Here is a 24,325-nt window from a genome sequence, read left to right as displayed (position 1 = left end):
TGACTTTTTCTGAAACACCAACACAATAAAAGAATGCACTTGTGACTTTTCTTAGCTTTGTGCTTATCCAAGGTCAGGAACTCTGAAAATACTAAAGCTAACAAAACAGTAACCCAAAAAATATTTTCAGAAAGAGGACAGTCAAGGAAGTTCACATATTTCTGTCATGGCAGGTTTAAAGTGTACCTGTACTCATACTAGGGATATTAAAGTTTTTACATATACCTAAAGGGTTAGGTCACCTTTACTTGCCGTTCACAATATGGTCTCTATGCATTACAGTATCCTTAACCACTTCAAGACTGCCCTATAGCAGTTTTACAGGGTGGCCACTGTGCACCGGATCCCATATATATACGTAATCCTGCACTTCCAGGTAGCGGGCGTGAATGTGCACTGACAGCGCTTCACTCCCACTCTGATTCTGCACAGCGGGAGGTGATCAGCAGGTACCGCAAACTCGTTGTCCGCTGGCACTCACTAAACATTCGTTACAGAGGCAGAATGGCAGTCTGCTTATGTGAACAAGGCAGATTGCCATTTTGTCAGTAGGGAAGGCATGGATCCTGTGTTCCTGCAAATGGACAAGGGACAAGGACAAGGATCCATGTCTTTCCATAGTAAAAGCACCTCCCACACAGTACACAAACACTGGCTAGGCACACAGTTAACCCCTTCCCAGCCAGTGTCATTAGTACAGTGGCAGTGCATATTTTTAGCACTGATTTGTTTGCCGCAATATTGCAGTGTCCGATTTGTCTGCCGCAATTTTGCAGTCCTGATATAAGTTGCTGATTGCCGCCCTTACTAGTAAAAAATAAATAAATAAAATAAAAATTCCATAAATATATCCCAAAGTTTGTAGGCGCTATAACTTTTGCACAACCAAATCAATATACGCTTACTGTTTTTTTTTTTTTTTTTACCAAAAATATGTTGCAGAAAACACATTAACTTAAATTAATGAAGATATTTGATTTTTTACATTTTTTTATTGGATACTTTATATAGCAGAAAGTAAATAAAAAAAAAAATGTTTCGTTTTTTTCAAAATTGTCGGCTTTTTTTGTTTATAGCTCAAAAAATAAAAATTTGGGTACAGTGTCGCACGACTGTGCAATTGTCAGTTAAAGCGGAGTTCCACCCAAAAATGGAACTTCCACTTTAAGTGCAGGGGACCCTCTGACATGCCACATTTGGCATGTCTTTTTTTGGGGGAGGAGCAGGTACCCTGTTTTTACGGGCACCCAGCTCCCACTTCCTCCCCTGGCTCTGCGGCGCCGGAAGGAAGTTCACCTTTCCCCCTCCCTCCCTGCAATCTTCTGGGACATGTTACATGTCCCAGAAGATTGCCTGGCCATTCACAGGGCGCAGTGCGGCTCGCGCATGCGCAGATCATCAATGTCCTGATTATTAGTGCAGTCCCAACAGTGCCCACAAGTGCTGTCAATGCTGTCAATCTGTGCCCACAAGTGCTGCCTGTCAATGACCATCAGTGATGCCTGTCAGTGCCCATCAGTGATGCCTATCAGTGCCACATATCAGTGCCACCTATTCGTGCTCATTAGCAGGGCCATCATCAGGGGGTACAGCCATTAAAACTGTAAGGGGCCCCGGGGCCCGTGTAGCCTGCCCAGGCCAGAAGAAGGCAGGAGCCGTGCTGTGCAGTACAGAAACAATCTCAGCTGATTTTGCTCTCTGTGGCATTGAGCTCAGACATTGAGCTCTTTACTGCCACCTCTGGCTACTATGTGCATGTGCACCCCTCGTGTACTGTGCTTCTCTGTGTCAGCAACATGTCAGCTTTGTGAAAACGAGCTGGGACTAGGTAGGAAGATCTTCTTTTCAAGTAGGGGCTATGAACGAAAGGGAGGGGGGCTGTTTGTGTACAGGGAGGGGCCAGAGCCTTGTGTATTTGCAGATTTGTGTATATGTGGGGCTGATATATATACAGGTGTGTGTGTGTGTGGGAGGGCTGACATATATACAGGTGTGTGTGGGGGGTGACATATATACAGGTGTGTGTGTGTGGGGGCTGGCATATATACAGGTGTGTGTGGGGGGCTGACATATATACAGGTGTGTTTGGGGAGGGGCCTGCATAAATACAGGTGTGTAGGGGGCATACATATACACAGGTGTGTGTGGGGGGCTGACATTTATACAGGTGTGTGGGGGGCTGGCATATATACAGATGTGTGTGTGGGGGGCTGGCATATATACAGGTGTGAGGGAAGCTGACATATATACAGGAGAGGTGGTCAGAGTGCAGATTCGGTAGGATGGCCCGTGGACAAGCCCTGGGGAGTGTTGGTGGTCGGGGGGGCCCGGGGGGTGGCAGGCCTTAAGCTGTGTAAGGGGCCCAAAAATTTCTGATGGCTGCCCTGCCCATCAGTGCCGCCCATCAGTGCCTCCTATTAGTGTCACCTATCAGTGCTCATCAGTGCCACATATCAGTGCAGTCTCATCAGTGCTGCCTCATCAGTGCCCATTAGCAGGGCCAAATTAATATAGGGGCTTTTGGAGCTTCAGCTCCAGGCCCCCATCATAATATAGGCCCAAACTCTCTAGGTACATAAAATCGCCATGGCCTGGCCGTCGGCCGCCCGCCGCCGGCCGCTATATAACTTGTCCAGGCAGCTGCATTATTTAGGCCCACATATATGAGTCTGTCAGCTCAAATGCTATATATTATGCAGAGAGAGCAGATGTTGCAGTGCGGGCAGTACCAGTGCAGTGCGCCACTGAGGCTGAGCGTGCTCGCACACTGTAGGTGGAGTTTGATGTCCCGGCCGGCGTGACATCATCCGAAGGCCTTCCCTGGTGTCCCGAGAGGCTTGATTGGGAAAGCACTGAGTGCTGTGTGTGGGCGGTGCTGTGAGCCAGGAGGAGGATTTGTATTCAGCATTCTGCATCTGCACAACTTCAAGTAAGCCATGGGTGCTGGGCTGGCCTGCTGGGGAAGTCAATGTGAGACTCAGGCAGATGAGTTCTATTTGTGTGTGCAGCAGTGTGCAGATGTGCTAGTACTGTGTGTACTGGCTGAAGTGAAGTGGTTAACTTACTTTTTTTTGGGGAGGCTATATCAGTGCAACTCATCACATCAGTGCAGGCAGCCCATCAGTGCCCATTTAGTGCATCTCGTCAGTGCCACCTATCAGTGCCAGTGCCCCCTATCAGTGCCACCTATTAGTGCAGCTCATCAGTGACATCCAATCAATGCCAGTGCCACAATCAGTGCAGCTCATCAGTGCCATCCAATCAATGCCAGTGCCACCATCAGTGCAGATCATGAGTGCCATCAAATCAATGCTAGTGCCACCATCAGTGCAGCACATCAGTGCCATTAAATCAATGCCAGTGCCACCTATCAGTGCAGCTCATCAGTGCCACCTATCAGCGCCCATTAGTGCAGCTCATCAGTGTCTCCTATCAGTGCCACCTATCAGTGCTGCCTATCAGTGCAGCTCATCAGTGCCATCCAATCAATGCCAGTGCCACCTATCAGTGTAGCTCATCAGTGCCACCTATAAGTGCCCATCAGTTCCAGTGCCACCTATCAGTGCTGCCTAACAGTGCAGTTCATCAACACCGCCTATCAGTGCAGGCCATCAGTGCTGCATAATAGTGCTGCCTCATCAGTGCCACCTTGTCAGTGCCCTTAAGCGCTGCCTGTCAGTGCCGCCTATCAGAGCCCATCAGTGCTGCCCATCACTGCCCATTTGTGCAGCTCATCAGTGCCACCTATCATTGACCATCAGTGCTGACTGTCAGTGCCGCCTATTAGAGCCCATCAGTGCTGCCCATCAGTGCCCATTAGTGCAGTTCATCAGTGTCCATTAGTGCTGCCTATCAGTGCCCATTAGTGCAGTTCATCAGTGCTACCTATCATTGACCATCAGTGCTGCCTATCAGTGCAGCTCATCAGTGCCACCTATCATTGACCATCAGTACTGCCTATTAGTGCAGATCATCAGTGCCACCTATCAGTGTCAGTGCCACCCATCAGTGCTGCCTATAAGTGCCCATCAGTGCCACATAATAGTGTTGCCTCATCAGTGCCACCTTATCAGTGCCCATAAGTGCTGCCTGTCAGTGCTGCCTATCAGTGCCCATTAGTGCAGCTCATCAGTGCCCATTAGTGCAGCTCATCGGTACCCATTAGTGCAGCTCATCAGTGCCAGTGCCAGCTATCATTGCCCATCAGTGCTGCCTATCAGTGCAGATCATCAGTACCACCTATCAGTGTCAGTGCCACCCATCAGTGCTGCCTATAAGTGCCCATCAGTGCCACATAATAGTGCTGCCTCATCAGTGCCACCTTATCAGTGCCCATAAGTGCTGCCTGTCAGTGTCGCCTATCAGAGCCCATCAGTGCTGCTCATCAGTGCCCATTAGTGCAGCTCATCAGTGCCCATTAGTGCAGCTCATCAGTATCCAGTAGTGAAGCTCATCAGTGCCAGTGCCAGCTATCATTGCCTATCAGTGTAGCTCATCAGACCCCATCAGTTCTGTCTATCAGTTCTGCATATCAGTGCAGATCATCAGTGCCACATATAAGGGCAGCCTCATCAACGCCACCCTATCAATGCCCATCAGTGCTGCCTCATTGGTGCTCTCATTGGTGCCCATCAATGCCTATCAGGGCTGCCTCATCAGTGCCGCCTATCAATGTAGCATCATCAGTGCACATCAGTGTAGAAGAAAAATTACTAACTAGCAAAATATTATAACAAACTAAGAAAAACATTATTTTTTTTTAAATGTCTGTCTTTTTTTAATATTTAGCAAAAAATAAAAACCCCAGTGGTGTTTAAATACCACCAAAAAAAATCTATTTGTGTAAAAAAAAAAAAGACAAAAATGTCATATGATTACAGTGTTGCATGACCGTGCAATTGTCATTCAAAGTGTGACAGCGCTGAAAGCAGAAAATTGGCCTGGGCAGGAAGGGGGTGAAAGTGCCTGTAGAAAAGTGGTTAAAGGATAAGTTCACCTTTGGGAATATGTAACATGTTCCAACTTCCCACTGCAACATCTCCCCCATCCACTGGATCTAGTGACAGCAAGAGGAGAATCTTCTCCCACAACTCGCTGTCACTATTTAAAAAAAATACATTGTGGTAATAAATAGTGGAAATAATTGGATACGAGGGAATGTTAATCTATGATGCTGGGGCTTATTATTGCTGCTACTGGCACCAATGATGTGGGTTGTTCTTGTGTAAACTGCCACTGATGTCATGCTGGGGGTTATTATTGCTGCTACTGATACGAATGCTTTTGGTTGTTATTCTGTAAGTTGGCACTGATGTTTTTGGTTATTATTATGGAAATTGCCATTTAGGATAGGGGTTATTATTTCCTAAACTGGCACTGATGCTGGGTGGATATAATTGCAGAAACTGGTACTAATGTGGAGGGTTATTATTGTGTAGACTGGCACTGATGCTGACGGTCCATCATTAATTATAGGTGATGTGTCAAAAAATGTGTTTGTGGCAACCATATGAACTGTACAGTGCTTATACAAAGGGTAAAATAAGTATTTTTCAGCAACAACCCATGTAGTCCATAAATACAAAGAAACCAAAACAAATCGGTTCAGAAATGAAGTTCTGTGTAATAAAATGGAAGGACATGAGGAAAAAGTATTGAATCTGCTAACTGAAATGTATTTAATACTTGGTACAAAATCCTTTGTTGGTAATGAAAGCTTCAAGACGCCTCCTGTATGGAGAAACTAGTCGCATGTGTTGCTCAGATCTTCAAATCTTGTCTTCAATTCTTGTCTTCAAACCTTGAAGGTTCTGTGGGCCTCTTTTATGAACTCTGTTCTTTAGCTCTTTCCATATATTTTCTATTTGATTCAAGTCAGGTGATTGGCTGGGCCATTCTAACAGCTTTATTTTCTTTCTTTGAAACCAACTGGAGTTTCCTTGGCTTTGTGTTTGGGATCATTGTCTTGCTGAAATGTTCGCCCTCGTTTCATCTTCATCATGCTGGTAGATGGCAGCAGATTTTTATCAAGAATGTCTTGGTACATTTTTCCATTCATCCTTCCTTCAATGATATGAAGTTTGCCAGTACCGTATGCTGAAAAAAAGCCCCACCAACACCATGATGTTCCCACCTCCAAACCTCACTGTTAGTATGGGGGTGTTTTTAGGGTGAAGTGACCCCCAAACATGGTGGGTATTATGGCATCCAAAGAGTTCCATTTTGACCAGATTATATTCTCACAGTATTTCACAGGCTTGTCTAAATGTTGTGGAGCAAATGTTAACCGAGCTTCAACATGTTTTTTCTTCAGCAATGGAGCGTGCATACGGGCCATGGCGAGGAGCGCATTACTTATTGTTTTCTTTGAAACAATTGTACCTGCTAATTCCAGGTACAATTTTTCATCTTCATTTTATATATTTCCATAAAAAGGCCCACCGACATCCTCATCCCCTCAGCTCTGCCCATTAGTGCAACCTATCAGTGCAGCCTCATCAGTGCACATCAACGAAGGAGAAAAATTACTTGTTTAGAAAATTTCATAACAGAACTATGAAAAACGTTTTTTATTCAGTATTTTTCATTTGTTTAGCAAAAAATAAAAAACACAGTGGTAATTAACCACTTCAATACTGGGAACTTTTATCCCCTTCCTGCCCAGGCCCATGTTCAGCTTTCAGCGCTATTGCACTTTGAATGACAGTTGCGCGGTCATGCAATGCTGTACCCAAACAAAATTGTTATCATTTTTTTGTAGACTGGTAGAGCTTTCTTTTGGTGTTATTTAGTCACCACTGAGTTTTTATTTTTTGCTAAACAAATAAGAAAAAACGAAAATGTTGAAAAAAAAAGTTTTTCTGTTACAAAATTTTGTAAATAAGTAATTTTTTCCCTTCACTGATATGTGTTGTTGAGGCTTCACTGATGGGCACTGATGAGGTGACACTGATGAGGTTGCACTGATGGACACTAATTATGAGGCGCTAATATGCAGCACTGATGGACACTGATAGGTGGCACTGATATGCAGCACTGATGGGCACTGTTAGGCGGTACTGTGGGCACAGATAGGTGGCACTGATGGGCACTGATGAGCAGCCTTTATGGGAACTGATGGACACTGATAGGCGACACTGACGGGCACTGATAGGGGGCACTGATATGGGGCACTGATAAGGAGACATTGACAGGCATCACTGATGGACACTGAAAGGCATCACTGAAGGACACTGATTGGCACCACTGATGGGCACTGAATGGTACCACTGGTGGGCACTGATTTGCATCACTGGTGGGCACAGGTGGGAATCACTGGTGGGCACTGGCAGGCATCGCTACTGGGACTGCACTGATAATCAATGCACTGATTATGAGTGCAGACACCCCTGTAGGCTCTCCTCTACTCATGAGCTGTTAGCGCAAGTAGAGAATTGCCAATAACTGGCACTTCCTATTTAAGTTGTGATCAGATGTGATTGGACACAGCTGATCAGATGGTAAATAGCCTACATCATAGGCTCTTTACTGTGATTAGAGATGTGGTGTGTCCAAGCAACACACCGCACCACTGATCGCCACCCTGCGTGCCCCCCAGGGGTGCACATGAGTGGCTTGTTCTGGAGGACGTCATATGAACAATGGAACCCCCACTCGGCCGTCATTTTGCTATAGGCTGGGCGGGAAGGGGTCTGCACTGATAATCAGTGCATTCATTATCAGTGCAGTCCCATCAGCAATGCCCACCAGTGATGCCAATCAGTACCCACCAGTGGTGGCAATCAGTGTCCACCAGTGGTGGCAATCCACGCCCATCAGTGATGCCAACCAATGGCCATCAGTGCTGCCTGTCAGTGCCTCCTCATCAGTGCCATGTATCAGTGCTGCCCAGAAGTGCATCAGTGCCCATAAAGGCTGCCCATCAGTGCCACCTATCAATGCTCATCAGTACCACCTGTCAGTGCCCATCAGTGCTGCATATTTGTACCCATAAAGGCTGCCCATCAGTGCCGCATATCAGTGCCCATCAGTGCTGCATTTCAGTGCCACCTATCAGTGCCCATAAGTGCTGCATATCAGTGCCCATTGGTTCTGCATATTAGTGCCTCCTCATCAGTGGCCATCAGTGCCACCCCATCAGTGCCCATCAGTGTAGCCTCATCAGCGCACATCAGTGAAGGAGATGAATTACTTATTTACCAAATTTTGTAACAGAATTTTTTTTCATTTGTTAAACAAAAAACAGAACAAAACTCAACAGTGATTAAATACCACCAAAATAAATCTCTATCTGACTCAAAAAAATGATTAAAAATTTTGTTTGGGTACAGTATTGCATGACCGTGCAATTGTCATTCAAAGAGCGACAGTGCTGAAAGCTGAAAATTGGCCTGGGCAGGAAGGGGGTAAAAGTGCCCAGTATTAAAGTGGTTAAAGCTTCTGCTAAAAACTTACACTAGCACCTTTGTGTAACAAAGTAAATGTAACCAGAACCTCTCAAATGGCCCATTGAGTCAGTTAAAGAGTTTATAGCCTTATAGAATTTGCTGAGTTCTTTACCTTTACCGTGGAGAAATGTAATAGGAAGGCAGAGAACGTTTATTACTAAATTCCAAAAGTTGCACTGGATCATTGTTGAAGGCTTTTCCTGTGTGTATTGGAAGGGTTTACAGAAAGGCATCTAATGATTTGCTGTTTTCAGCATAAGAAATTGAACAGTTTGCAGCAAATAACCTTTTTGAATCAAAGCAACACTTCATATATCTTAGATTTAAACATAATTTTGGGTTTATTCAATGTTTGCCCATATTGACCAATATCTGCCAAAAGCCCAAAATCTGCCTAAATCATAATTCTTAATTTTAGCCTTAAAGGTGGATAAACCTCTATTTTGGTAATTACTTGAACTGCCTGTTGCCATACATAAGCTCAGGTGTAATAACACCATTGACCACATGGTGGTACCCTTTAATCACTTCTCTTTTGACTTAAGCACTGCAGACATTTCAGAAATTGTGTTAAAGTTGAGCCTTGTTTAAAAAAGTAACCTGTGCTACTTACATAGCTGTTAGCTAGCATGTATATCAAATATGTGCGAGTTTACCAAATTAGATTAGTAGTCAAATGTATTATTACAAGACATTTAAGAAACCAAATGCAATTCAATAGGCAAACAAGTAATAAAACTCAGAGAAGTCTTCTGAAGAAGCCTGTTAAATATATTATAGTGAAAATATCAAATGTGCATACAACCTTAAAATGTGGTTTATGTTATGTTAATGACTGGAGTGGGATATTGATAAGGCATAACAAAGAGTAATAATGACAGTAAGCAGAGTAGTAACTCAGCAACCCATGGTAATTTTCACTATTTAGCACATCACAGCCACCAAGAAACGTGAATAAAAGATTGAGTGGTTGCTATAGGTTACTGCACTTTCCATTTATTGAAAAGTCCTGTTTGAGTATTAAAGAGCAGATTGAATTGCTCATCATATTCCACATTCTTGTAAATGTCTTTGCCAGTATTATTTACGCCGGAACAGTATGTTCGAAGCATATTGTCTAGGGAGGATCTTGGTGGTCTACCCACGTAACTCGGGTGTTTGTACGTCATTTTCTGTAAACGAAGAGGGAAAAAAAGGAATGGACAGGAAAAAGCAATATTTAATGTCCAAACTGCTTAATGGGGGATTTCCCCTAAGAGTCCCATGTAAAATCAACAGTTAATCTAATATTTCCTTGTTATCAAGCTCTGTACCTAAATAGAAAATCATTGACGTTAAATAGTAGTTTGTTATTTATCAAGTCTTTTAAGCAATAATACTTGTTATTGTAATTTCACACAAGGCTTTCTTTGTTACAAATAAACAATTCCAAGAGTGGATAAAAGAGTATTTTTTTTTATCTGTACAGTTGGTTTGATCATGTCTAAAAAATTATTCAAATCACAGTGCTTTTAACAAGCAGCTATTTCTTTTCAGCACCACCACCAAATGAACAGCTCCTTTAATTAAACCCACTGAGATTTTCACAGCCATAAGTGAAATCTGTCAATTATTATCTCATTTAAAAAATTAAGTATTTAAGGAAACTCTTGAGATCCTTATAATGCTTTAGCAGATCTGTGATTTTCACTTAATTGTACCTGATGTGTGCTCATATGTGCTTGAAGCACACACATACAATTCTAGCTTTAGTATAAAATGAATGTAATTCATCACTTCATAAACATCTCCTAAAACCTTCAATGCTTTTCTGGATTAAACTTTTTTTTTGCAATTTACAATGAAAACTGCATTCTCCTGCCTGTCACCTATGCTGTCAGAAATAATTAACTGGAACATTTTTGGCAAAGAAAAAAATTAAAAAAGAGGCACAAATATGGTTGAAATGAACATAATGTGTATGTCAGAATATTTATAAGAAAACTTGACTGTGATCGGATCATCTGTGAGGAAAGATGAGAATTGCTATTATGTTCCTAGAGGAATTGGCCTGATGACGTCTTTTCTGATACCGGATCATTACGTGACTTACACTCAGAAAAAAAGGGAAGCTGTTTGATCCATGGATAAAAATGCGAGCACAACCGAATCACAAACAATAGCTGGTATTTAAAGGTAATATGCAGACAAACGTTGACAAAGCAGGCTCTTCCTAAAGTGGCGTTTGCAGTATATATCTTTTCTTGCTGCATGTGTGTGTATATATATAAATATATGTATATACATACAAGAACGGAGGGCTGGTCAATTTGAATTGCAGCACAAGAAGGAGAAGAAGAAAGCATCTAGAGAAACGCCTCAGGAGAAGTATCTTAGAGAAGATCTGATCTCATTGTTAGCATCTCAGCCCAAGACTCATAACAGGCTGCACCAGGCTCTCCTGCCTCCCTGGCTTACTGCTTTTATAGCTCACTCGTATTTACTTCCCAACAGCAACAGATTCTTGCTTTTTTATTTCTTTCAGTTACTTTTTTAGCTAGGGAGGTTGCATTTTTTTCTTGATTTTGCTATTCACCTGCTCTTTTTCTCATCTCATCTGGAATTGAGCTTTGTTTTTCCCTTGGAACTGTGGGTTGCTTCAAACTTTTAATCAGAATAGCAGTCAGTCTTCGTGTCATCCTAACCTGTCAGACAAGTCAATGCAGACCGCATTCTAAGACTGCACGGAAACTTGCAACACTTGGCTTTAACTTGGAACCCAATTTATCACTTGTTTTTTTTTTTCTGCAACACAGTGGAGTTTTTCTTTTATATGGTAAGAATTGTGCTTGCTTTTTATATATTACTCACTTGATTAGTGTCTGCAATTAATTAAGCATTTTTTTAAATAATTATGATAAAAGATAATTGAGAGATTTGTGTATGAGTAAACATTATGCTTACCCTATTTGAATATGCATTGATCTAATTGAGGTCAAATCACACATCGATCTGAGTTATTGAGAAGTGCTTGTTGAAAGTGTTTCCTCCACTTCTCTCACCCGCAGAATGACAATGTACAGGAAAGCACTGCTCGTCTGGCTATTGGTGTACGGGATAATGCGCTGCACTGTCCACTCCTCACCTACGGCACTCAAGTACCCAGCACTTAGGTATGTACAAAACTAGAGGCGATAACTGTCATTCAAACCTGCAATTATTAGTACATTTATACAAATCCAAGGTAGATCTTAGGTGCACACAGCTACTACAGAATCAATGAATCCACAAGGTATATCTTAGGTGCACACAGCTACTACAGCATCAATATATCCACAAGGTAGAGCTTAGGTGCACACAGCTACTACAGCATCAATGAATCTACAAGCTGTGTTTTCTATTGTTTTTCTTACTCTGCACAATGTGTGGCAGTTTCTGAATTAGGATGAGGCTTGCAAAGCATGTGATTATCCATTGTGTACTAGGATGCCAAATTCTCAAGTATACAGATATACAGGTATCCCATCTCTTTGATAGAATGCTAAGGGTTTAGCTACGTTTAAGAACAGGAGCATGCAGTTAACCCCTTGTTCACTGATTCCTCATTTGCAGTTATTTTTTTTGCAATAAGGCCAACATGGGGTTAACCTCATGCTGCTAAGTAATTAAAACATCAAGTGAAATTGATCCATTAGTCTGCAGTTCCCAATAACATGAAAATAAAAAAATCTATTCTCACTTCTTATATATATATATATATATATATATATATATATATATATATATATATATATATACATATATATATATATATATATATATATATATATATATATATATATATATATATATATATATATATATTTTTTTTTATTATTCATGTAATACATCCTTACACAAACACAAATCTTTAACTTTCTAGCTTTTAAATACAAACTAGAGAATTTTACATATGATATCTGCATGTAATATCAGTGATCATACCTCTTTAAAAAGAAAACTACAAGAGTCGGGGAAGCCCCCCAGTGCTTTATCCATCTAGAACTTGCTAGCTCTGCCGATACAGAAAGCTGCAGTGCTGCTATTGTGCGTTGTATGAATTAATCAGATGATGACATGTTTAGAATATATTGAAGTTGCCAGTAAAACAGTTGATGTGATCAGTGAAATGTTCAGGTATTCCTTGATCTGTGTCAACTTACTATAGATTCATAAAAATGTTATAAGTTCATGATCTGGACACTGGGATCTATTTATTATACAAGCAGCATTGCACAGACTGCTCACTACTATGCTTATACTGCATTTGATTAATAGCATATAATGAAAAATTAAATACTCAAAATAGCAAGGACAGCACAGGTAGCACACTAGAGTTTTAGCTGGGACTGTGATACATATAAATGGATGGATTCAGCAGCTTTTAGTACTGATCTGAACGGTTACTTATAGTAAGTTATACTGTGGTGGACATAGCATCATAGTTTGTCTAATTAAACTGTTCCCTACAACATACATAGGTTAGAAAAGGACAAAATACAAGTCCACGTCTTTCTATTATTAGCAGCAGCTTTAGAAAAAAATACTTTAGTTAACAATAATTTTTCTTCTTTTTCATTCCATGAGACACAAAACATAACTTAATTGTTGCTTTTGTTTAAATAATCACTGTTTTTATTGCTTTTGTCAGTCATGCCTTTGTTTTGTCTGTGATTTATCCCACAATCCAGTTACTGAACTTATAAATAATTCATCATTTGCTCCTAAAATTGCTTACACCTTTCAATATAACTATTGTTTTGCTAAAATAAACAATATAAATATTTAGTGATATTAATAAAGACAGCAGCGAGTTATGCAAATATTTTTCTTTAAAAATAAAAAAAAATAAATAAAAACTTAATATCATTAAACAAAATAAAAAGACAATATTTTTACAACTGTAATTTTGCTCACTGTTGTGCAGCACTAATTTAATATTGTTCTTTATGAATAAATAATTTGTATACTTGTTTCTGGCACATGACTCCTATTATCCATGTAGTGGGAATCATGGAAGTTGTAGTTCAAGAAGAGGCAAAAGACTAAAATGCTGGCTATGTTTGTTATGATTAATGACAGCTGTAATCATAGTGTGTTTCGGTGTGTATTTTCTTCTCTGTCCCTGGCTATGTTAATTTATATAATGTCCAATATATTTTGTCTATATTACTGAGCATCTGACACAGCTAAACTGTGATCCAGATTTAGCAAGAGTAAAACACTTTTGAAACATCTATTATTAATAACGCTGCCAGAGCAAACTGACAAAAATAGCTTACGGTGACCTACATCTCAGCTGATACAAAGTAAAAAAAAAAATCTTAAGGAGGATCTTGGCATGAAAGCAAATGAACCCGTCAAAGTCAGGACCCAGTCTGTCCAAATCAACCCCTCCTTCTGCAGGGAGAAGCCGGGTAATGATACTGCTAAGTATTTTCAGTGCTTTGTGGCCAATACTTAGTGCTCTGATTTAATGTTTGGAAGCTGATAGTGTGTTTGATGATGCTGTTCTGCCAATAAAGGGAAGTTGAATCTCTTAAACCTCCCCCCCTTGCATTTCTAATCTCCCCCTTCTTCCCCTCCACCTCCTATCTGCTCTCAGTTCCCTGTACTAATGATTGTAGGATTTGGCAGCTAGCTCTGGCCCAGCCCCAACCTCAGGTCAGCTCACAGATGGGCTGCTCTTGTTATTTCTCTCACGCCCACCTACAGATTGATAGGGTCTCAGGGGGTCTTTTTCCATCAGCGTCTGGCATATCATCATTGAACAATATTCAGAGAGAAAAGACCAGTAATGTAGACACTAGAAATGAACCTTTGCCAGGGATTACATTGCTCTGAAAGCCACTGATCAAGTCATTATGCATTTTTTGATTAATTAAGAGGCTTACAATTCATTCTCTTTTCTGTTTTTTTTCCTTTGCTCATTAGACTTGAAGATGAAGTATATGATGAGGACGGTAACACTCTACCAGACTTTGCTTTTGATAACAATCCGATCGGCATCGGAAATCCAGCCTCGGTCTTTGACGATATGTACTCGTTTTATTACCCAGCGGAAAAGAGGTGACTACAGAATTTTCCCCCTAAATAACTTAAATCCTATATAAACTGATTTGTTGCATAGTCATAAATAACTGAATAAAATCTGAAAACACAGTAATACTGTTTCTGTCTCATGTCAGATCATAATGAAAGTTCTGCATTGCATCCAAATTATTTAGTAGGATAAATATATTTAAAGAGAGAAATGGAAATGAATAACATTCAGTGCTAATCAGATGGCATCTTGCAATTAAGCAGCATTCTGGGAAATACCAAAGCTATATGTGTATGTTAATGTAAGAGAGCATTGTGATACAGTGATGAAAGATGGGGGGAGGAAGGGATATTTCATGTAGAACATGTGAATGAGAGTAAAACATGACCCTGTGACAAATCAGCCTAGGGATAGTCAGGAAGCTATAATGGGCAGCTACACCCACCCCTCCCTTTACAACACACACACACACACACACACATACTCCATTGAGATATGCTTCTTTCTTGAAAACAACACATGTTGATGTCAGATTTCCAGGAATCATCTTTCCTTTTTTTTTTTTTTCTTTACTGTTAGACATGCTGATGATCTATTAAACAAAGCCTATAGGAATTTACTGGGGCAGTTGTCTGCGAGGAAATACCTGCATACTCTGATGGCCAAACGCTTAGGGTAAGGCTGTGCTCTTAAAACATAGTATGTGTGGAGATCCTGAAAGAAAAAAAAGCCACAAACATTACTTTAAGTAAACATTTAGTTTAAGTTAACACTTACCTATATAATAAACTAGTGAAGATGCACAAAGGGCAATAACCCTTAGCAACCAATTAGAATTCCATATCAATTTGTCCCACTTTGCTTTCTGTCCTATTGTGACCATTGTGACCGCCATTAATGATGAAAAGAAAAGCTTCCTAAAGGGAAAAGCATCACCCAGCATCCATTTCCACTATATGGAGTTTAAATGTCACGATATTTATTTTTATCATCTGCCTAAATTCAGTAAGACTTCTCAGCTTCACTCTAGCAATTCAATTATAGTAGGCTCTATTATTTATTCCACTTGGCTCTGCATTTAAATTATTTGCGGATGGAACACTACCCTTTTATCGTCCAATATGTCAGTGCTCTTCCTTTGGAATATGCAGTAGGTTATGTACCTTTCTGCAGTATAGATTTCTGGGTTGGGTAACATTTTAATAATGCTCTGGGGATGGCCTTGCTTCATACTAATGAATAATTCATATGATGAATATATTGTCTCCAAACTGTCATCCTAAATTATCCAACTTCATCATCACCCTATGTGGATTCCTTTCAGTTAGTAAAACCTGCGACTTCCTGTGTCAGAGTGTTACATGTGTTGATTTTGTTAATTTCTCCTTTAAATTTCCAATGGATGCAGTGCAAACCAAAAACCTAATTTAAATATCTCTATGGGGAAACACACACACACACAAATTGTGCTATCTGAGTAGGAATGTAGTTGCTCGTATAATGGTGATTTGTATTGAAAAATATTTAGGACCTCCATATTTAACAGCCTAATGATGCACTTGTCAGGAAAGCTATTAAAAATGCAGGAGGGTTGGTCTGACGTGTAGCACATCTGTGAAGTTTGCAGAGAAGCCATTCCTCTTGTAGAACACTTGCCTGACAATGTTACTAGCCAGTGTGACTTTATGTCTGATGTATCAATTTTTTCCCAAAAGTAATGACTCACCACTTAGTTAACTGAAAAAAAACAATGTCTGCCATTCAAGGGACACTAGGAAGTCACCCCAGACCTTTTCCCAATCACTACATCCATGTGCTGCCACATATTTCACAAGATGAGCATAACTCTTTTCTTGCTGTTGACAGTGAATCTCTAGAGGCAATTATGGTAGCAAAAGGAGGGACAGCCCTGTAGTGATTGGTAATGAGACGGAAGCCTTTGGGAATTGTCTAACATGAGGATCAAGGCATAAGGATGCCTAATGGAGCCTGGGTAGACACAGTGGCAGATGTTTTTACCCTTTGTTCAGGATTTACACAGCAATAATTGGCTTTGACATTAAGATATTTTTCTTGCTTTTTGCCTCCTGAAAGTGATAAGACTTAATTATATATAAAAAACACACTGCTGATGTTGTGACACCAGAATATAATGCCGTACATTTTTGCATTCTGGTGCCAGAGGTGATAAAATAGAATCCTTTTATAATAATTTATGGCCTCTGTGTTGCAAGGCGAGATGGTACATTGTCAGCTGCATCTGTTTTTAGGCCAGAATAAATCAGCAAGGGGGGGATGAATCAGATCATGAAGATGGTCTATACAGCAAATTACTTAACAAACCCAGTTTTCTTGTTTATCTTTCAGTGTGACTAAACTGCTAATAGATAGCAGACAATGAGTTTAATTATCCAAAGGCAAATAGACCCTTTGCTTTGCAAGGGAATTTTCCATTACCTTAGTGAACGTGATGAAAATTCACTTCGCAAAGAATACCCAATCACACGCAAAGAAAATTTAAAATAAAAACAGTATTTTTTGCTTCCACATTAATAGATAATGGACTTTAACAGAGCTTCACCCCATTCTTTAAGCTGTGAAAAAATGTCCATGCAAAGTAAAAATTCTCTTGAACTGTAAACAGTCTATTTGCCTTAATTAAATCAACCTTGCAATATCTCAAAGTAGTTCACAATAAAATACATAAAGCCACTTCTCATCTCCAATACAAGGTAGGGTAACTTAGATATTTTAGTATATGTAAATCATTTCATAGAACAAAAACAATCTGTCCATGTGCCAATTAAATATAATGGGAATGCTACATAAATTAAGAACTTGGTACTCTAAGGCACACATTTTCTAGGAGGGTTAATAGACAGATGACAGCTGCATACATTTTAGAAAAAGTGCCTGCAACTACTAGATATGCATCTGAGCTCTATTGGTAAAAAGTTAATGTTACCTAAGATAAACTCACATTTAGGGGTATATTTAAAAAAAAGTGAATGAGGTATTCACCAAATATTTACTGCAGGCATATCTTCTTTGTACATGTATTTTAAATTACAGTGATTTATTCACCTGCAGTGAATGTTTGGCAAATGTCACATTAACTGATTTATAATTATGTCTCCTAACATTGCCATTACAATCTGAATTTGAGGTATGTGGCACTAATATAGTGAGATAAATGAAGCTCCTTAATAGTATTTTACTACCTAATTTTTGACTACTTTTCAGCAGTCAGAGACCTACCTGCTTTACCCATGTTATTAAATCAAACTTAAATGTCTGACTGGTGATGTGGATTAATGTATAGCTTGTAATATAGCACATTAAGAAATTTGTTCAAATTACGGTAGCAACTTTTTAACTCTATAGAAAATAACATTTTAGTTCATAGTGATCTGTGTTTACAATTCTCCACTTGAAGGTCAGTTTTGTGAACATTGGTAGTGGAGTAGCATTTAGAACTCTTATCTGACACCACTGTAAGTAAGGTGAGATAAGTGCATCAATATTAATTACCTCTGTGGTCTGCATCTTTTTTTCTAAAAGTTCCCCTGGGAAAAAAATCACAGACAGGATAAGCTGCCCTATCATAAAAATAATTTATAAGCTTTCATTCTCCTTCTCTCATTTTTCTATGGCGTGCTTGAATCTGATTAGTTTCTTGAAGGCAATGGACTGTCTGAGACAACTCCTTCCTTTAAATCTTTGATAAATACGCTTGGAATGTATCATTATTAGGCTTTAGATATTGCAAAATTCTGTTGTAAAAGTCTACAGCAAATCCATTCAGTCTTCCTCCAGCCTTCTCTGCTTATTGGGAAACCCTCATAGACTGGAATGATTGAACTGGTTTTGTTACCTATAGTACATAAAGAGTTGGCTACAGGAAGACTATTGGATTGGTAAGATGCTGGATCACAGAAACTGGGTTACAACTATTAATAATATTAATACATCTACTTTATGTCATCACAAAGAATGTTTGAGTTCTGTTTTAAATGTGACTTTGCATTTTCAGGATAAGTGCACGATATGGCAAGCTAAATATCTAAATTTTAGGGTACTCAGTAGCATTAATGTGGACAGAGAGAGCTGGTTGGATGCAGTGTAGAGAGATTCTACTGTAGTTCGCAACTCTTGCTTTTTCCCATTGCAGTGCAGTGAGTAGCAGCCTGGAAGATGACTCGGAACCCCTATCAAAACGACACTCAGATGGCATCTTCACTGACAGCTACAGCCGCTACAGAAAACAAATGGCTGTCAAGAAATACTTGGCAGCAGTCCTGGGGAAAAGGTATAAACAAAGAATTAAAAATAAAGGACGGCGAGTAGCATTCTTGTAGCGATGAGCAACCAGCCACCCTGTGTATACAGCCCCAACAAAATGAAAAAACAAAAAAAAAATCATCTCCAAACTGACTGAACAATCATCGCTCCTGTGTTATCTACAAACATGTATTTATGTATGAAGTAAAGCCATTAAATGAATATTTTGATAATAATATTGTTTTTCTTTTGTATAAAAGCACTAGAGAACGCACAGATTTACTTTGTGGACCAATCAATAACATATATATATATATATATATATATATATATATATATATATATATATATATATATATATATATTATATATAAATATACATAAGTGATAGGAAATGAATATAGAGTGTGCACAAAATGATAATTCACATGAGCTGTTTATGTTTTTATAGAAAAAGAAATAGAGAAAAAAAGACAATCATTGTTTTGAATATTTTGCTCCTATTTTTGTAACTTGAAATTAAATGGATAGTATTTTTATCCGCAACAGGGTTGAGAACATTAATTTTATTTTTTTGCTGATGGTCACAGACAATGATGACCTAGTGAACCTAGTGCAAGGGTTTATAAGAATTTTGGAGAATCACTGAAAGAAATTGGAGGTTCTGCCCTTGGTGAGTCCTAGCACATGCCCTTTTAAGCTTTCTAGGGGCACTGTTCCTCCGTTTAGATTTTCCAACTGTTGTGCTGTCTTTAATTTTACATTTTTATGTTTTTATGTTTCCTAAATAGTCCCCTAATAACCCAGCAGCTCTACCAAATTTATGGACTTCTTTTGAGATCCTTTTTTTTTTGCATAGAGTACTAAACCCTAATTTAATTGTTGATCTTCTTACTGATTGGACTAGGTCACATAGCAAAGAATTCTTGGCAAAGTGGCAGCATACCTGCTGTTGAGTGGCAATGGGCTGTAATGTATAAAGCTGAAGCAGAAAAGATAACACGGTGTTGTCCATTACCAAATGAACCAGTGTAACCCCAAATGAGACTGGTTGGTTTGCACAACTCCTCTGTATTGGAATGCCAATTTGAAATCTGGAAATAAGTAAAGCGCAGTCTAATGGAACTGCCCAAAATGAAGTACATGGCTATGGACCTGTCAACAGAGTTGGGAAGTAATGAACAAACTACTCCTTGAATGGGTCCATTACCTCACTGACAATGGGCAGCTTGGTATTGGAACGTGATACAAAGTATAATGTGTTTCTCTCCAGTGCTGTCCATGCTTCTCATCCTGTGAATCAACCAAAATATTTCTTCAGCTCTATTTTAAAGGTTCCTTTCTATCTCTGTCTTCTTGTAGGGTTTTGCCTTTTTCTCCTCTCCCCTTCACAAATTTAGTACTGTCATTCCTTGAATCATTTACTTCAAATATTGTGACAAAAAAGTGTTATGTTTATGCAAACTCTTGTAAAGATAGGATCCCCTGTTGTAGCTACTACTAAATAATTATGCACTACTACTAAAGTTTTGTTCCTTGTTTTTTGAGTCTTTAAAAGGTAAAATGTATTTTTCTACATTATGGCTATTGCTTAGTAAAAGTTATTTCATAAAACCACGCTTTGTCATATATACACTATATATATATATATATATATATATATATATATATATATATATATATATATATATATATATATATATATCACGTGTAGTATTCACAAAGCTTCTATGGTGTTAAAAAAAAAAAAACACAAAGAAACTGAGGTCTGAAGCAACATGCGTTGTATCATTCCCATCGTGATCATGCTTTTGTCTATATACATGTTTAGAGAGAATGTAAATACTTTTTTTTTCTTTTGACTTAAAATGACATAAAGAGAAAACTTCATCTGAGTCACCAATGTCTAAATGAAGAACAGGAACACTGCTAGAGAAAGTGTAACAAAACCTTTCAGCTTTTTCTTCCTTCAGTCAGATCAGAAGGTGATGAATCAAAGGAGCTAGACTTGAGTTCCCTATCGTGGCTCAGCACTGCCAGCTGATCCTATTGCCAGCAGTAGAATTGCACATGGGAATTCAATCTGCACCCAAGTCCTGTGCATGACATCAGTCTTTCATTTTGCATTCTCCTCAAGCAATGTGACGTAGGATGCAGTTTGCAGCTTTCGTGCCTTTCCTCGCCTTTTAAATCGCCACGAATCACAGATGGCTTTTTAGTGGCCCTACAATGCTGCAACACATCAGCTTGTATTGTAGACTCTCACCTGTGTTTGTTATTAGTAGATAGGGTTATATTGTGTGTTAGCTGTAGAATTACCATAGGGTTAATTTTGCTTTCCTAGTTGAATCGAGTAGTTACTGCATCATCTATTTAGTATTCAAACCTTTGTATAATTTACAGCAAAGCCAACAGCCTTACTAAACAAAGTGGATCTAATATACTACGATCTGCATAGATGTAAGTCTATTTTGTGTGCAACAGAAATATTAATATCAAAGTGAATTTATGACACACCTATCTAGAACTAAAAAAATGATTAATGCTATATCAAGTGTGCAAAGCTTGTGTTAATAAATTTTTGTAATCAATGCAATTTTGTCTACTGTTTGAAAAGTAAGTTAAATGAAATGACATTTGTGCATTGACTTAAAGCTTTAGCTCAAATAATTCTTTATGTTTACATTACTTTATTTGGTCTTTAAAGTTGAAACTATATTGCATATGTTTATATGTACACAAAATTAATGGCAGTTTTTTTGTATTTGTTAAGACTAATATGTTTTTTTGGATATTGTAAATATTAGTAATTAATACAAATTAGATCTGTTCAAATACATTATGCCAAAGCGATCATTAAATATACAGTTGATTATCTTGATTTTAAGATTTGCCCTGGTTCCCCAGTGCCTTTCCTAAGTTGAGTTTCTGTACTGTAAAGAGGATAGCATGACATTTTTTTTAAAACTGGGATATATATAACATCTTATCTTGATTTTCACCTTACATATACTCTGATCTGAATACAAGTGTTGATGTGTATGGAATTTTTTTTTTTCCAAATATAAAAAAGATCAGTGGAAAGTATATTCCCAAAGATTCTAAAAGTTCCATCTTAAGTGTTCCACATGAGTATTTACTGCATTGACAGTCAAGTATCTGATGATGGAAGTAGAATGACGTAGACTATGAACCTCTTCTGCAAGAAGACTGATGTGAGTGCATATTATAGGCGAGTGATGCTGGAAATATTAGATTCCATTTTTAGACTCCATGGTCTACTGGGAAAAACACAAGCCTGTCTGAGTAATTCCTGTGGGTTTAATGGATGGCAGAATACATGGCCGATGATACTCTGTTATCTCTATCTTCTGAAAAGTAATCTTTCTCCTAACCAACCAAATTAAAGAGTAAACCCCCATTTCCATGTTAAGTAATACTATAGAGTTCAATACTAAGATAAACAAGCCTATACTTCATTGAACACATCAGGTGTGTGCACTATGGCCTGTACTGAATCAGCTTTATACACGGCAGTTTAACAAATATATTCCTTAAATCATGATAGGAAAAAAGGTAAACTCTCGGTTTCTACCTGCAGTAAGCTTCCACAACTAATCCTTTAAATCTATTCACAGAATTCAAATTACCTAAAGGATATAATTTATTTGAAAGCAATTGGCACCCCATTCACCCCATGCATTTTAATGCTGTGAAATTGCATGCAATATTAATTATGTGATTTGAACCAGTATAGTCAATGGCACTGAACTCGCCTGTTTTTTTTTTTTTTTTTGCAGTTTAAGTGCCAATAATTATAAAGGCAAAAGCTATGTTTTTCATGCAGTTTCACCAAAGATGCACAAGTGTGAACATAGCTGTAGATAAGAACCACATTGTTGGAAATGAAAGTGACCCTACACTTAAAATCTAAAACTCGCCTGTCTAACAGGCATTCACAAGCAGAGTTTATGTGACACTCAATAAATAAATGAACCTTTAGCATACTGTATAATTCCTGATTAGAGACAGCAAAGCACTTTGTGACAATAATTGGAAACAACCTGTTTCTCTAGCCTCAGAGGTTATTAGGAGTTTGATAGACAGATCCTGCCCACTTCTGCTTCTGATTATTGGATTACATTGTTGGTGTCATAAGGAGGTGGGGTCTTGGAATAGGCAGAGCTCTGCTACCGAAACACTGTGCAATGGATAACAATGTAGGCCTGTGCAAGAGAATAACTGTGGAATGTGTGCTATTAGTGCTACAGTATGTCATTCACAGCTGATTTGTCTCAAACAAATGAATGGGTAAGGCTGCCTCAAGTCAAGGTCCTCTTTGAAATTAAAAAAAAAAACGCATAATCCATCAACTAATCATTATGGTTAAATGCAAGTTAGCTTTCACTTTGTCACTGCTTTAAATTCAATACACATTATCTATCATAGAATTACGTGCCTATGGATTAGCCACAGCACAAAACAATATTATTTTACTACTTTTTTACTTAGTTTTTTTTTAGACGTAGGCAATAAAATGGTAGAGATAGAAAAACTTAGGTAAAAGGAGTGTGTCCAAAAGTTGATGAAGTAAATATTTTAAAATATTTGGGCAAATATTTAGAAAAAGTTGCCCAAAAATATGACTTGCCTTTTTGCCTATGCAGACATAAAAATTATAACTATACATTTATATTATATTATAGACACATAGGGTTTGATTTACTAAAACTGGAGAGTGCAATATCTGGTGCAGCTGTGCATGGTAGCCAATCAGCTTTTAACTTTAGCTTGTTCAAGCTTTGATAAAAAAACCTGGAAGCTGATTGGTTTCTAAGCAGAGTGGTACAATATTTAGCATTTTAGTAAAACTATTCCATATAAACTATTTTATGACTATTTGAATTAGACTGTACTTCAGAATCAACAAGTAGCATCTTTTTCTAAAGCACACCCAATTCCAAATTATATAATACAACTTTTAGATGCAAATAGGGAGCATTGCTCACCTGATAAGTATTTAACATCTCAGTCAGACATTATTGTACTGACCTGTCCATCCAGTTCTGTTGGTCTATAATGTTGTTATCCTGGAGTGCACTTGCTGGGGATGCTGGAACATCTGCTCAAGGCACATTGCTGCCTCTCACAAACACAAAGGCTGAAAAATACAATCGCCAAAACTTTCACTAAACTTCTCTCTGTTAGCTGTGATGTCATTGAGCCTAATGCAATGGAGGGATGGCACAACCAGTGGTTTTCAGGGTAGAATCTAGATGACTATTAATAGTTTTAATTTGTTATATTTTGTGATGGCAGCAGATCCTGGAATCAAGCCTCAATTGAAAGTTTGAATGTGATTAGTGACACAAGAAAAAGGAAGGAAATTACATAGCACCGGTTTCAGGAAGTGCACTCCAAATGACCTCCTACTAAGGATGTTAAATAACCTGTGAACTCTGGTTACAGGATTATTGAAGTGCAGTGTTTACTAGTCAACATTAGCAGCCTTTCTGTTTGTTTTCACCTGTTGCTT

The 24,325-nt window shown here is 38.7% G+C and overlaps 1 protein-coding gene across 2 annotated transcripts; it reads left to right on the top strand.

Annotated features, from left to right (window-relative positions):
• Positions 1 to 10,415: 10,415 nt before the first annotated feature.
• ADCYAP1 (adenylate cyclase activating polypeptide 1) lies at positions 10,416 to 21,385 on the top strand. Of its 2 annotated transcripts, XM_073631433.1 has the most exons (5): positions 10,416 to 11,262; positions 11,495 to 11,599; positions 14,400 to 14,534; positions 15,088 to 15,183; positions 18,680 to 21,385. In XM_073631433.1, exons 2-5 carry the CDS (start codon positions 11,496 to 11,498, stop codon positions 18,864 to 18,866), a joined length of 522 nt encoding a protein of 173 aa, XP_073487534.1. In that variant the 5' UTR covers positions 10,416 to 11,262; position 11,495; the 3' UTR covers positions 18,867 to 21,385. The 2 variants fall into 2 exon arrangements, with proteins under 2 accessions (XP_073487534.1, XP_073487535.1); XM_073631434.1 differs by lacking the exon at positions 15,088 to 15,183.
• Positions 21,386 to 24,325: the final 2,940 nt, after the last annotated feature.

This window comes from Aquarana catesbeiana, linkage group LG05 (assembly GCF_042186555.1).
Source record: "Aquarana catesbeiana isolate 2022-GZ linkage group LG05, ASM4218655v1, whole genome shotgun sequence".
Classification (NCBI taxonomy): Eukaryota; Metazoa; Chordata; class Amphibia; order Anura; family Ranidae; genus Aquarana; species Aquarana catesbeiana.
Note: the sequence above shows the minus strand (reverse complement) of the source record. Positions and strands in the feature narration are given on the sequence as shown.

Bases quoted from the DNA above. Each gene is read 5' to 3' on its own strand.
- ADCYAP1 (XM_073631433.1), top strand. From the start codon at position 11,496: ATGACAATGTACAGGAAAGCACTGCTCGTCTGGCTATTGGTGTACGGG. The intron at 14,535-15,087 runs GTGACTACAGAA...CTTTACTGTTAG, and splicing joins TATTACCCAGCGGAAAAGAG to ACATGCTGATGATCTATTAA. The intron at 15,184-18,679 runs GTAAGGCTGTGC...TTCCCATTGCAG, and splicing joins CTGATGGCCAAACGCTTAGG to TGCAGTGAGTAGCAGCCTGG.